Source organism: Microchirus variegatus (assembly GCF_963457635.1).
Source record: "Microchirus variegatus genome assembly, chromosome: 1".
In the NCBI taxonomy this organism is placed as follows: domain Eukaryota; kingdom Metazoa; phylum Chordata; class Actinopteri; order Pleuronectiformes; family Soleidae; genus Microchirus; species Microchirus variegatus.
The window spans coordinates 39,227,517-39,242,634 of NC_139802.1; the positions used below are offsets into that span (position 1 = coordinate 39,227,517).

At 44.5% G+C, this 15,118-nt stretch overlaps 1 protein-coding gene across 1 annotated transcript in view; it reads right to left on the reverse strand.

Annotated features, from left to right (window-relative positions):
- Positions 1-15,118, reverse strand: part of arhgef28a (Rho guanine nucleotide exchange factor (GEF) 28a) — a gene marked incomplete at both ends in the record, with an annotated part of 52,947 nt that overhangs the window by 6,755 nt on the left and 31,074 nt on the right. The window contains 20 exons of the mRNA XM_083905110.1: positions 292-577; positions 2,697-3,215; positions 3,846-3,893; positions 5,672-5,904; positions 6,957-7,142; positions 7,235-7,326; positions 7,411-7,589; positions 7,727-7,803; positions 8,495-8,749; positions 8,875-8,992; positions 9,610-9,735; positions 9,838-10,088; positions 10,185-10,325; positions 10,954-11,069; positions 11,174-11,297; positions 11,379-11,439; positions 11,528-11,583; positions 11,674-11,809; positions 14,071-14,194; positions 14,787-14,888. Of these exons, the coding sequence (XP_083761236.1) occupies positions 292-577; positions 2,697-3,215; positions 3,846-3,893; positions 5,672-5,904; positions 6,957-7,142; positions 7,235-7,326; positions 7,411-7,589; positions 7,727-7,803; positions 8,495-8,749; positions 8,875-8,992; positions 9,610-9,735; positions 9,838-10,088; positions 10,185-10,325; positions 10,954-11,069; positions 11,174-11,297; positions 11,379-11,439; positions 11,528-11,583; positions 11,674-11,809; positions 14,071-14,194; positions 14,787-14,888 (3,230 nt within the window). The remainder of the gene's footprint in view (positions 1-291; positions 578-2,696; positions 3,216-3,845; positions 3,894-5,671; positions 5,905-6,956; positions 7,143-7,234; positions 7,327-7,410; positions 7,590-7,726; positions 7,804-8,494; positions 8,750-8,874; positions 8,993-9,609; positions 9,736-9,837; positions 10,089-10,184; positions 10,326-10,953; positions 11,070-11,173; positions 11,298-11,378; positions 11,440-11,527; positions 11,584-11,673; positions 11,810-14,070; positions 14,195-14,786; positions 14,889-15,118) is intronic.

Consider the following 15,118-nt stretch of genomic DNA (forward strand, 5'->3'; position numbering starts at 1 on the left):
ATAAATATGTGCTCGCGTATTGGTGAATGGACACCGACTTCGTCGTTTCAGTATAACACCAGGTGAACCAGGTGAAAAGGTCTCACCCACTGTGAGGACAGCCTCTTCACTCCCACCTCCCCGCCCCAGACAGCGCAGCTGCTGCTGATGAGCCGCTGCCTGTCTGGTGTAGTGTGATAAATCAGCGAAAATTAAAATTCCTCCAAAAAATTTGAAAATCAAGGATGCACACCATCGGGCCATGCTCAACCCAACCCATATGCTTTATAGATAGATGGTAAAATGTCTTACCAGCAGGTGTATGCTGCAGTCCCAGCCTTCCTGCTGGGCTGCAGAGGTAACCTGTGCCCATCACCCACCCTTGGGGTTCCGAGTGTGGATTATGGGGAGTCTTAGTGCTGGGGGACTGTCTGCTGTTGGATCTGGCCAGCAGGGTGTTGAGACAATTGTGTGCGCTGGGGTCGATTCGTTTGTGGTGAACGTGGCGGTTGTTGATGCTGGTGCTGGTGAACTCGGCTTCGTTGACAAACATGGAGCCGTTGCCGGCGTGGTCTCTTGACTGACTTGGCGCCGAGTCCTGAGAGAGGAAGCAAATGTCACATTCATGCAAAACAACATCAAGATGAAAGATGTGAAATAGACAGTTGTCCACATAAAGGAATCTAATGTTTGTATCCGCATGAACGCTTCTCGAGTAAGAATAGACATTAATGACGTACCCAAAGATCTCCATATTTGACATTTCTTCCTCCAGCCCAATACACAGCACTGAACAAAACTACTAATTTAATGTAATGAACAGAATATACAAGGAATTTGAATGACCCTTTAAAGTGATAGTTGTAATAGGTTAGGTGATTTTTGGAAGTGTGGTAGTAAAGGGAAAATTAATATCATGCAGCTGGTGCTGTCTTTAATGTGTGCACACCCTGCACTGGGAACCAGCCAAAGACTCTGACCCTTACTGAAAACATGGCTACCTAATACAATCTATGCCTACTTGGGTCTATAACACCATATTTACTGGTATATCTCACTGTTAGACAGTCTTTTATGGCTGGAAACTGAGGTTTGTAAACGTCTCACTATCCTACACCAAAGTCCATAGAGAAAATCAGCATTTTTAACTTACAGGGACACAGGGAGCTGCTGGTCTACTACTGCTGCTTTGTTTGGCAAATTTTGTATTACTGAGGTAAATCTGAACATCACATTTCAATCTGACATGAATGTCACAAAATAACCCCTTTGAACTTATACGTTGATGCAACAGTGCTTCAACAAAGTGAATGTGCCGTGATGTAAAATCGCTGCTTTTCTTTATGGGCTTTGGTGCAGGGAGAAGGCGGTGCACAAAACGACATAAACTTCAGTCTCTGGTCGTAAAAGGCTGTGAAACAGTGACATAAAGCGAATGCAAACAGATATTGTAAACTTAAATGGGAATTTATTTTATTAGGTAAGCCTGTTGTGAAGGGGCTTGAATGTTTTTCCTTGTGTCGGGCTTCTCGGCACCGCCCATACACAGGGACATACACCGACTGTGTCAGTACCTCATACAACCACACTTTAAAAAAAAAACTATCCTTTGTCTGTCTGGTGAAAGGTGTGACACTCTCCTTCTATGGCACTCTCTTGTCTCCTGTCTTTACACAAAGCTGTGCTGAGGCGAGACTGCTAATTTACCGAGGACCGCGCGCGTCTGCGTGTCACTCGATCCGCCTCTGACCTTGTGAACGGCCGCCTGTGGCTAAAAAACATTAGCAAGGGGAGAGAAGGAACATAAGGACCTGCCTCTGCACACCTTTGTCATACCGTTGCTGGTACTACAGCCTCCGCCTCTGACTAAACAGATGCAATGCAAATAAATAAATATGCAAAAAGCCGGAACAACCTCATTACATCTGGCCTGTAAGAGCCCACGATAGTATGCGTTTGTGTGTAGATTAATGAGGGTGAGAGTGAGAACGCCGCGAAGCGACTCTGCTCATTTGTCCGTCTGTTAAGAGCGCTCTGCGTGCCTCTTTTGAAAACTCACACCTGCTGAACTGAGCAACAACAAAAGCCGATCCCGACAGAGGCGAAACGTGCACATATTTGTTTCCCCGCTGCTGCTTTTTCCACGCAACGCACACCGAGACGTAAAAAAGTACCCGGAGAACAGTGGAGCCTTTATCCTCCGTGCCTTCCAGCTGTGAGCGGGACTTTTTCCACTGTAGTGCTTTTCAGACAAAGTGTCGATAATTTAGGTCCTTTTGGTCACGCTTGAGCGATTTGCTGGGCCGCGCGCGCCTCTGGTTTTAATTATTCTGTCGGGACTTTTATTTGCAAAGGTTTAATTATCATCAATCATTAAGATGTTTATTGGTGTGCGGAACTGCTGGAGCTCTAAGACAAATGATGCTGAAATTGCTCTCATTATCGCAGGTCGTTTATCACGGGGAGATTGAGGTGCTCTGTGTAAATGAGTGTAACTCAGGATGATAGCTGTCCGTGGAAAGCTGCGTGTTAATGAATTTAACAAAGAAATACTCTATAAACACTGTAGATCTACTTTGCATCGTGTTCAGGGTCAAGAGATTTTGGTCAGGGGGCATTACTGACTCAGAGTAAACATAATAAGTTATATTGAAATGTGTGCAGAGAGCAAACAGTTGTGTGATGGATCAGCGGTGAGTCGACCCCCCCTTCCCTACCTGCTGTCCATCCAGAGGTATGACCATATGAGGGATCACAGCGGGCACGCTCCTCTGCCGGCCATGAGTCCATGTCTGGAGCAGCTTTTGCTGGTTCTCCAGGTGCTCACGGTCCCTCTCCACGCTCCTCTGTCCCTCCCTGAGCCGCTCCAAGCTCTGCTGGTACTCCTCCAGCTGCGCATCCAGCTCTTCCCTCTCGCGCCTCAGCCTCTCCGCCTCCAGGTGGCATTGTCTCTCCCTCTCCTCCAGTCTGCTCTCTTGCTCCCCCTGCTGGCTCTCCCTGGCCTGACACTCCCTCTCCCAGCGCTCCTTCTCCTGGCGCAGTCGGCCCTGGAGCCGCTGAACCGCCAGCGCCTCCTCCTTCTGCTTCTCCAGGTTGCGCTGTTTCTCCTGCTCTTGCAAGGCGTTGCCCCTGGTGGTCGGGAGGTGAGGTCGCGGGGCGCGGGGAGACGGGCGCCCGCTCTCTCGCAGGAGGAGCCTCTGGACCTCGTAGCAGCTGTCTTGGATGGTCACCGCAGCCTGGCACAGAGAGAGGGAACGGCACAAAGACGGAGTTCATGGAAACGCCGAGGATTAACCACACGTGCAGATCATTTGACTGGCAAAATGTGATGGAAATCATGATCGGGCTCTGCTCCGACTTTATAATCGGGGCACAGCATCTCCGTACATGGGTGAATAATCCCAGCGACACTGGCAGATGTGCGGTTTACCGGTTCATGCAGTAAGTAAGGAAGGAACTTTGAATATGAAAATCCCCCCTCGAGATCATAAAACCCTCCTAACTCCACAGCGTGCACACACATCCTTATGCAAATATGCACACACACACTACACACATTTATATTTTTTTGATACCAAACACAAGCGTGTGTACAGTGAAACAAAACACCGTGAGCGGAAAGAAAGATCAGTGGGATCCTCTCGTCTCCAGCTCATCAAACAGCTGAGTGATGTCTCTGTTTACTAGAGCCGGAGCGCGCAGGTATTCCGATACCTTCATCTCCACTGAACCTGACATTAACATAGCAATGTGTTGCTCCACAGTGAGGAGAAGGAGGGCTTTGTTTGTTTGTTTGTTTGTTTGTTTGTTTGTTGACAGGCTACCTAGGGAGAGGCAGAGAAGTATTCTGGGTGCGAGGCACTCACCTGCAGACTGTAGAGCAACTGCGTCAGGCTGTGGACACTCTGTGCAATCTGTTGCAAGAAAGAGCGGCACAAAGCATGAGGTTATTTCATGTTAAGAAGAGGCCAAGAAATACCAAAACATTGTTTGAATTACCTGACACTGCTGCTAAAAAAAAAAGATGTGCAAGGAAAAGCCAGTGAGTCATTCACTTTATCTTATACCAGTAACGGACACTTCATCTTTTTTAGAAACTTTTCCAAGTACATTTGGTTTTAAGGGACTGTATAGTGTGTGGGAAAAACATAAACAAAACATAAGCAATTGGGAGTTTGAAGTGGTCTCCCTGTTATTCTCAGTAATAATATATTTACTGCCCTTTTTCAATTTTACTGTTTCTAGTCACAGATTCTTACACATAATCCAAGCTCAAATGCACTTTATATCTATGCTAAATGAATAAATAAATACTCAAAATAATTATTTTCCTGTGCATTTGGTAGGCACACCTGCTCAAATGCTTGTTCATGCAAATCTCTAATCAGCCAATCACATGGCAGCAACTCAAGCCATTTAGAATGGGGAAGAAAGATGATTACAATGAGTCTTATTGTATTTCTGACACTGATCTTCGACTGAGACTTTACTTTAATTCTCCATCTAATGAGCCAACCTTCGACACTCTTAGAAATAAGGGTTCCAAAAGGGTCCTTCTACAAGGAGCTGAGGTTCTACCTGGAACCATTTGCTTCTGAAAAACACTTTCTTTCCCGAAGGTTCTTTGTAACACTAATGGTTCCAGTAAGAACCATTTTGATCCAGAGAACCCTTTAAAACCCCTTTAAATAAAGGGTTTTAAAAGGGTTCCAGGTGGAACTGAGTGAAGTCATATAACTGTTTTTGTGAAAACGATTACATTTGCAATTTTAAGGTATCATTTACGCACTTTTCACACCTTGAAAGTACAACAACGGTGTTTTTTGGAAGGATTTCAAGCACCCGTCAAAGCCCCGTATTCAAACGATATATTTTCCTTTATCTTTGTGTTTTCAGCCCTAAGTCAACTGTGCGTTGTTTGACACGTGCTATATAAATAAGCCTGGACTTGATTTATAATAATACCAGACACCAGAGATGTCTGCAGACACTCTTTCATTCTGCTCTGCATGACAACTACCGCGGCACAATAACAACAAAGCTCAACTGAATTGAGTATATGTCGCACATTCCTGCCGTGTAACTCATTAATCCTCGGCAAACGAATGAATCACCGCTCCCTTTGCGGGGGAGTCAGAATCTGACGTCCAATTCGTGGAACGCCTGCGCCCCCTTGAGGCTGCTGAGGCTTGAAGTGATCACACAGCACTGGATAAGAAAATGATTTCTCTTCCACCAAGAGTCATTTACCTCACAGTTCACACAAAAGCTGCAAACGGTTGCACAACTGTGGCACGGAATGGGTAATTGGAATAAGTCGGTATATCCATTTTTAATAGGCACAATACCTTCAGGGACTAAATGGACTTCTTCCCTTTATTACGAGCTTATCAATGATTCATCGCATTAAGACCGAAATGTAATTCTAATAGACGGTGCTGAATTATTAACACAACTGCGGGCAATGTTGAGCCACACATCTGAGGAGAAATGGAAAGAGGTGACGCTCAGATTCGGGCTGAACTACCTCTGACACCACCGTATGATATCACCAACCATCACCCAATACAGTAATAGGAAAATATTACATCACATTAAAGTATCAATGTTTTACTCAAACTGCCTGTTTTAAGCTTCTATTTCAATTTATGTCACGATCTCAAAGCTTTAAGCGCAGAAAGCACAAACGTACCTTCAAATCAATGTCATCCGACTCGGCTTTCTGCACGTGAGACGGAGCCTGAAGAACGACAGCCTCGGTCCATGTCCCGTCTGTGGCCTCAGGGTTTTCAGGTGAGGGCTCAGAGGGATTCGAGGGGAACTCTGCGGGGGTCGCAGGGCTGAACACAAAGTGGCTTTCAGAGTCCGGACTGGGACTGGCTGGAGAGCAGGTCTTTGTTGACAATGTGGATTTAAGGTTTTTGGCTGCAAAAAAACAAAAAACAACAAAAGAAAGCAACACAAACGTGAGACTGACTTTAAAAGTGTGCTTGAATTATATTGTGCATTCAAGTCTGAGTTTTCCCATGTAGTGAGTTTTGACCTCAAAGCCTTCAACCTGCTATTTTATTCAAATCATTAAAGGCTTCTGGGGGAAGATGGTAAATATTTGTGAACAGGGGAAACAATATATAGGAATTTGTATGTTACAACACTTTGGTATTTAATTTGTGATAATTGTGCAGCAAAGGCAAAGCAACGTCTGCATCAATTTAAGCAGAATAAAGTCTATTTACTATAGTGCTGGGCACTAGGTTAACGCACGTTAAGAAAGCATGACGACTGACCGAAAAACGACTCACGTGACGTCATATTTACGTGCCCCGACACCGGAGTCCATGCACCGTTAGCTGCATTAGCTCCTATTAGCGCCGGTTAGCGTGCCTACAGTCGAACTGAATCGGTCCGTTTATTAAAACAAAAAGAGCAGCGCTTTAAAAAAGTGCTTTTTTAAGTTTAGCGTTACTTTAGAGACTCATTTTAACTATCCGGGGTCACGTAAACATGACGTCGCGCTCGTCTTTTACCGGTCAGTCGTCATGGAAACGCGCCATGCGTTAACGTCGACGCCGCTAACGAGCCCAGCACTAATATATTACTTTCATTAAATACAAACAAATGGGATTTATGTTGTGTTTTAGTTAGTGTGTGCTTCTGCGTTAAGTTGTAGAATATGATTTGCCGCAAATTTTTCAACGATGGGGTGTAATTCCCCTAAATTTCTAAATTTGAAGTTGCCTAGATAATTCTTTGTGACTTCAACATATGTAATTAAAGTTAAATCCCAGATATAGAAATGTCTTTATGCCTTCCAACCTCGAACAACGGACTGAAACTGTCCACTGACCTCTGACTTGAGACGACTATATGAGCAAGTAAAAATAAACGCTGCTATAATGTAATATAATCGTTATTTACAATCCAAAAAAAAGAGAGGCTGTGGATTTGAGTGTTTGTTTATGCCAGAGGCCTCACACCTTCTTGCAGAGCTGCAGCGAGCAGCGTGGCGGCCTGGGGCAGCTCCTCAGAGTGCGGCTGGACGAGGAGCCGCGGCTCCACCACCGCGGCGTCCGTCCTCCCACTCAGAGCAGAGAGCTCAGTGTAAATGTGCAGCTTCTCCTCCAGGCTGGAACAGATCTGCTGGTCGTGGCTCATCAGACTCCCTGATAAAGCAGGGTCACACGGGTCAAGGGCTTAGCCCTGATATATCCAGGATAAAAAGCAATAATAAATAATTCCACATATTTCTCAGCACCTTGTAACTTATGGATCTTCTGAACACGAGCCTCAGCAGCTCGCTTCTCCTCCTCAGATTCACTCGTATATTCCTCCTCTTCCTCTGGACAGCTGGAAAAAAAGTTAAAATAAAGTTTAGAAAAACTATGAGTGAAAAGTAAAATCTTCGAACTTTTTCAGCTTCTCTCCACAAACCTCTCGACAGCCTCTCGAATGAGCCTCATCCAGGTGTTGCGTTCCTCTTTGGATGACGTGTGGACTTCGTACATCTCTGGCCCGGCAGCCGATGCACTGATCAAAAACATGCCCCGCTCTTGATTGGCGACTTCTCGCACTATTAACTTCTGCAGAGCGATGACTGGTGGTTTCTGGTCCTGAAGCACATCAAAGAAGGGGAAACGCACACTTTAATTAAATTCACATTAGACGATAGCGGCACAACATAAAAATCAGGTAATAGGATATGGCGTTTGATTACTGCCATAGATCAACTCGACTAATGAGCTCGTACCACAGAAGCAAACGTGTACTTCTGGTCTTTTTCTTGCAGGAAGATGAGCGTGTCTGTGAGGAGGAGTGCCAGGACATCTGAGGAAGAAGAAACAGACTGACGTTAATTTATTTATTCACACATTCGTCAAAAGGTCCAGCTTGTTAGTGAGATCGAAAATGAAAGAAAAATGAAATTGCAGCTTTTGCATCGTTTGAAACTGTGATTTGTGTGGCCCCAGTGTTTAGTTTTGATGTGTGACATATTTATAATATTATACAATATCCTTTAGTGCGTGTACACAGGGCTAGGGTCAAGAATGAAAGTGTCCAGATGATGTAAACTTAAAGATTTTAGTGGAGTGACAGACACTATTAGTGATGTTGAGAGCTAAATGCAGATTATTGCCAGAAAACCTTGAAAATATACTTTATATCACTACTAAATATGGGATTATAAAATGAATCCTAATGTTTTGTCAACAAAATATAAAACAACTAAAAGAAACACATTACTGAATATGTAAAGCCATATAAGGAGTGTATTATTAGGCTGCATCTGCGGCACAGATCCGTGCCTTGTGGGTTAAATGTGAATTTCCTCTCCTCCTTTCCGATCATGGAATGTGCAAAACAAACAATAACTGTATTTATTTTTTTATTTCTCAACGAACTTGTGCATGAATGCAACAAATTAAAGTGAAATATGTTGTGTTGGTATGCCTGAGTGTCTTAATGTAAGAGATTTAAAAGAAAAAAAAAGAAAACAAATCAAAAGTCAGTGTCTCACCCTTTAATCGACCAGTGGCAGTCTTCCACAGGAGCAGGCCCTGGTGTTTGAGCGTTTGACCGGGCCTCATCATGTCCTGCTTCCGGAACGTATGCCCGTTCTTCAGTTTTGCCAAGCTCCGGTTCTCCAGGCGACCGCTCACCTCCTGCAGTCTCTGGTGCCGCTCGTACTCGCTGACTCCCAGGTCCACGGCTGCGACCACCTCCCTGATCTGAGCCAGGGCTTTGGAAAGATCTGCACATTCCTCTGTGTCTTCTGAGGGATTCAGGAAGAACAAACACACACACACACACACACACACGGAACAAATGGATCATGTCATCAATATGTTTTTGCTGTACACAAGTGACCAGCAGATGGCAGCAGATGACTGACTGTACCTTCAGTGTATTGGAGGATCCTCTCCAGCAGCACTGGGTACTTTGTAATCCTTTGGGTTACCAGCAAGATGCATTCGGGGATTTCCCTCCGGCGCACCAAGGAATTGTTTCCTTGTTGCTTGAAAAAGGAGCAACAAAATCCATTTAGTCTCGGAGCAGAATGGCAGCGATGCCTGTATTCTAACACTGGTTAAGTCAGATAGCAAGAAGATATGAAGGCATGTTGTTATTGAAGAAGGCTTTCATATGTGTCACATGATTAGATTTAAAATTAGATTTGAAATTGTATCTTGACTGGGAATCAAATAAATGAAAATAAAAGTTACTTATCAACAGTTGCCTACTCTCTTTTCATACACAGGCTGTGCATTAGGGTTGTACAACCCTTGTAAGGGCATAATTATTAAGTTGTTAACACTATTTGTTGTGGGTGTGTGTGGAGGAAACGAATGCTGCAGGAAAACTACAGGAAAACAATATTAAACATATTCAATCCAGATGAGCAAACAAGGCTGCAGTGTTAATGTAGTGTTAATGTGATGTAAACAGACTAAAGTGATTCTGTGACCTTGGAGGAACTGAATTAATTAGTTAATTCAAATGAATTAACTAAACGGATTGTGTCACTAAATTATTCATCAGCCAATGATCACACAACGATCGTCAGCTGTTTCTAAAAGTGTGACACCCCCCCCATTTCTGTCTAAGTAAGACGATCCAAGAGATGTCAAGTACCTTAAGGAAGTTCTGAAATCTCTTGTTATGCTGCTGGAGCTCTTTGAAGAAGCCGACCGCTTCATTGTGACGACTGCAGAATTCTCCGTACACCTTCTTCATGTTCTCGCCATTTTCATCCGAGAACTGCAAAAGAACACGCACACGCAAACAGACAAGACAGTTCATATTTGCACCCGATCCCATCGGTCACAAGTGAACAAGAAGAGGCAGCCTCAGGAGACCAACCTGCTGGAGCAGGACGTCTCCTATTCGCTGGATGAGGTAGTTCCCGTGTCCCTGAGGCTGAGCCGAGCCGAGTCGCCGCTCCTTCATGGCAGAGAAGAAGCCGTGGTGGAAGAGAAGCAGCCGGTCCAAACAGGGGAAAACCCGCTTCACCGCTTCGGTATCGAGCTGCACTTCCTCCCTCATTCCTCGCCGGAAAACCTCTGCCATGATGTGGAGCGTCTGTAGGTGGTGGAGCTCGGTCTGCATCAGCTCTGCACCAGAGAGTCAAAACGCAGACAATTTTATCAACACGTATGTAACGTGTTTTGCAACGATACTGACACTTCTCTTCCACGTCTCTTATTTACCGTAAATGACGTCCTGCCTCTTGACCGCTCGCTTGTCGTGCCTCTTGCAGAACTTGTGCTCAACGGTGAGACTCCACGACTCGGCCTCATAATCTGCTGCGTCTGCGGAGACGTCACCTTGGATACATGCGTCCACAAAGTCTGTGGGTCAAATTTGTCAATGTTTAAAGGGGTCATATTATACCCTATTTCTCAAAGTTAACCTAGTTCCCTGGTGTCCTAATGAACATGCCTGTGACACGCTTTGGTCAAAATACCATAAGGATGAAGCACCACAGCAGTTCAATCACCCTGCCAAAACAGCCCTGTTCAGAACGCTCTGTTTAGTAGTATCTCTTTAGGTCCACCTTAAAAAAAAAGTAAAACGAAACTTAAGGGACAGGAAATGACATCAGCCACAGAGGCTACTGGGAGCTAACAGCAGTTAGCATTTGGAAAAGTGATCATTTGCAGGCTCTAGCAAGCACATTGCCATCATATATAACATGTAGCCACTGGACAGATAAATCCTCTGAGGCTGGAAGTATGTGTAGAACTCTGTGCTGCACTGTGGAGCCGAGAATATAACTTTTTGCGGACTTTGTGGACTTCTGGTTTTGGGATGTTTGCATGTGTTGCAGACACAAAGAGAGAACATGCAAACTCAACACAGAAAGGCCTGAATCTGCAACCTTCTTGCTGTGAGGCAACAGTGCTAGGCCACGTGCGCCACCGCCTGACTCCTGAAAACAATGAAGAAATAAATGAGCGAGCTTAATTTTTCTTGTACCTTCTCCAAAGGATGAGTCTGCGGAGGTGGAGGACACTGGAGTGGACAGCGTCTCCTCTGAAGGGCTGGTCACCTTCACGGCATCCGACTCCGTCTCTGAACTCTCGCTCAGCCGACTGTACACACAGAGCAGAGCACGCAGACACTCGCATAATTAGGGGAATATTTGCACCACGCCGCGGATTATTACGCAATTTACAGCGTCTGCGAGTTTAATGACCTGTCGCTCCCAAACACCGAGCGCGACTGGGTCACGGTGTCCTTCTTTTCCTTGGCAGTCGCGAGAGGTGGCGAGGCAGAGATGGGGATCGCGCTCAGAGGGGGGCTGTCCCTCACCGTGAAATCTGAGGGGGGACGAAATGTTAGAAAAACAGGAAAGGAGAGGGCAACAAAAGGAGTGCTGACCCCATGTCTTGTAAACTCACTCAGTGGGAGGGACGCTGTCCTGTTTTTGACCATTGTCACAGCACATTTATCCAGAGGTTTCTAAGTAATACAAATGAGGGGAGGCTGGTCAGAGCATATAAACAAATGACACAAGGACAGGCTTTGTTAGAGACAGCAAGACACTCACCTTCAAACATGGTGGAACAGACTCCTTACAGGCCTTATGGACAATCGCAGTGCAACCTAGAGGAATAACAATAATTGTTTATTTCTCTCTTTTTTTTGAACCAAAAAAGGAGCCTGGAATCCTCTAAGAGAAACAACTTTACTCACTGGGGCAATGCAGCAGGTCCTTTCCAGATGCTGGTTTGTCGCACACCACACACATGGTCGGGCCCAAACAGGATCCCGTCGCAAACCGATGTCCATTCAGCTGCTTATCCTTGACTTCTCTGTCCTTCACCTTCCCCTTTGACAACCATGTCAGAGACATATGCGTTAAAAACAAAGGGACCGCAAAGACAGAGACAAATACACCTGTAATCTCAGGCCAAGAAACGGGCCTTAATTAATGTTTCCATACACCCCCCCGATAACGATCTTTGTCAGTTTTCTGTTTGCAAAAACGAGTAAACGCTCCCACAAGTTAGATAAATGTTCCTGGAAAGAATCCGCGGCTTTTTTTTCCAAACCGTAAGAAAGTCCACTGACAAGGAAACCGAGCACGGCATAAACAACAGATGCAGGTCAGAGAGAGCTTCCAGTATCTGTGTTGACTCAGGCAACAGGGGGATTAATCATTGAAAGAAAAGAGGCTACACACCATGTTTGGTAGTCTAACCTTGAGCTATTCCCAGAAACATTTCCTGGTTCTGTCTCCCACAGAGCAGACACGACACACGTGAGTCCACACCTGGGAAAACGTCTCTTTACATACAACACCGCACCTGTATAGGAATACTACGGATTGGCGAGGCCAGTATGCAAACACCTGCATCATTAAAGGTCACGCATTGAAAAGAAAATGCGTCTCGGAGCACGTGCCTCCACCAACACACGTGTTCCATTGTGCCCACATACAAAACAGATTTTTATCGTTATTATTTATTTCTAAATATTTCTGGCACTTTTCAAGCTTTATTGAAAGCAGACTGTAGCGTGAAGTGAAAAAGGCAGCGAAAGTCGCCCTGGGGCCGAGCAAACCTGGGACTGCTGCTGTAGAGAGCTGTGACCTCAGTGGATTGAATGTCTGCTGGAAAGATCCCATAGAATGTGTTTGCAAAAAGGACAAAGCAGATAATCTATTTCCTCTGCTGTCTTGGATCATTTGAGGCAAGGGTTTTTCTACTTCATCCTCTAGTATTGTAATGGTACGAGAGTCTGTCCACTGCTCTAGAAGACAAGAGTCAAACTTTAAAAGAACCCCTGTGAGCCAGCTGACAATAACAACGACACGCTGGGACTGGACAACAACATTGCGTGTGATCCTAATCATAATAAATAATCATAAACATCTTTTCTGAATATGAACTATTACACTGTTACATATTCAAACCACAGACACGGGGTTCTGTGATTCAATTCTCCAATACATGGCGAAATGGGACTGTTTTGTGCAGTTAATATAGTATTGCATCTAGTTGTATTTTGTAATTCATTGTATTTATATCCTATAAATAGAATGTATTTCAAAATACACATTTTTAATAATCTGTCTGGATTATAATTTGGATCCCTAACAAATGTCCCTACACTCTTAGAAATAAAAGTGCTAAGTAGAACCATATAAGGTTCTTCCTCATTGGAGAACCTTTTTTGGCTCCAGGTAGAACCTTTTGAACCTTTTTGGAGGGTTCCACCAAGAACCCTTTTAAACCCCTTTATTCAAGGAAAGCGGCTTTAAAGGGTTCTCTGGATCAAAATGGTTCTTACTAGAACCATTAGTGTTACCGAGAACCCTTGAAAGGGTTTTTCAGAAGCAAATGGTTCCAGGTAGAACCTCAGCCTGAAGAAAAGGTTTTAAAAGGGTTCTTGGTGGAACCCTTTTCCACCTGGAGCCAAAAAGGGTTCTCCTATGAGGACAAGCTGAAGAACCTTATACGGTCTTACTTAGCACTTTTTTTTCTAAGAGTGTAGAAGGACCCTTTTGGAACCCTTATTTCTAAGTGTACCTAATATGCTTGACTCTCTTCAAAATGATCAGTGCATTGTATTTTCAGGAATCCACAACAATTAAAATAAAAACAAACCCTGTAAAGTAACTGCTGTATACACCCATTGAATTGGATCCACTCCAAAAGTTAATGTGTTCTTTCCTTGGCAACACCCTCACAGAACATTTCACGAAAACTGGTTTAGTCGTTTTCGCCGATGACATTGCCGTCGACACGGAGACAGAATACAATACAGTCAGAGACGTGCATGGACAGGCAGGTAGAGACAAAAAAAAAAAAATCTATTGTTGACATTGTTGTTGTCATGCAACAATGACACTAATGTAAATCTCACTTACCGTTAAAGGCACTAATCAATCATTGGCATCTCAAACACGTATGTGTGTGTCAACCACACAGCAATCGTGAGACAAAATGACAGATTTGTTTTAATCACCCTTATAATCGCAGGTGGATTAGCTGTTGCTGTTAAATGTTAATTGTCGGATTAATTCGAGTTTAAATATTTGACGAGGCGCGGCGACGAAGGCGTGGACTGCTCGAGGTCGGGGTGTACCTTGCTCTTGCTGCGCGTGCTGGACATCCTGTTCTTCAGGAAACTGAAGGTGCGGATGACTTTGTACTTCTCCGACTCCGCCTTGGTCGGGATGCTGTACTTGTCCAGCTCCTCCTCTTCGATTCTGAGGAAACATTGTAATCATGTTAACGTGAGTACCTGTTACTGGATTGAGTTTGACAAGGCGACGAAAATGGTAGAAGAAAAGAAAAATGTGTGGCGACGGGGCAGGGCTGCAACTAATGATTATTTTCATTCATCTGTGGGTTATTTTCTTGAATCATTTGGTCCATAAAATGCAGAAAAATGGTGCAACTGGTGTCCATCTGTGGTTCCAAATCCTCAAAATGACCTTGGTTCACATTTTAGATTGAAATGTCAAATAATCAGTTAATTGTTGCCGCCCAAAGGTGCTTCAGCATACGACTGGTGCATGACCTGAAGTGAGGTTAGTTCATTTCAAACGGCATCATCGGTTCACTGCAAACCTTGTGCTGGAAAAGCAAATTAAATTAACATTAGTAGATTGTTAGGGACATGCAAACGTTTTGTGCACTGTGGTTCTGCTGTTAAAGGAGGGGGGGGGGGGGGGGGGAGGAGTTTATTGTTGTTAGGGTGGTAAATGTGTCATACTCTATGTCGGGCTGCAGGATATTTTGGGGTTAGTTTATTACTATGGGTATATATCGAAGGAAGCTTTAAACTGCCCCACATACTCTTTGAGGAACTCAGACAGTGTGAGATGTTGGAGGGACTCTGCCAGTTCCATGGTTCCCTCATCATCGGCAGACTGGGCACGCTTACGGAACCTAATCTCCCTGCGAAGAACACGGTAGTAAAAAAATAAATAAATAGGGATTCATGGAAAAATGATTCCTCCATCCTTGTCAACATATATCTCATGGAGCTGGAGTCGATCCCGGCTGGTACTGTGCGAGACATGGGGCAGGACAACCCTGAACAGGTCACCAGATTATCAAAAAAAAGTGCCACAGAAGGCTGATCGTTTGAAAATCTCCCCGAACATTCAGTTTCTTGAGTCAGGGAT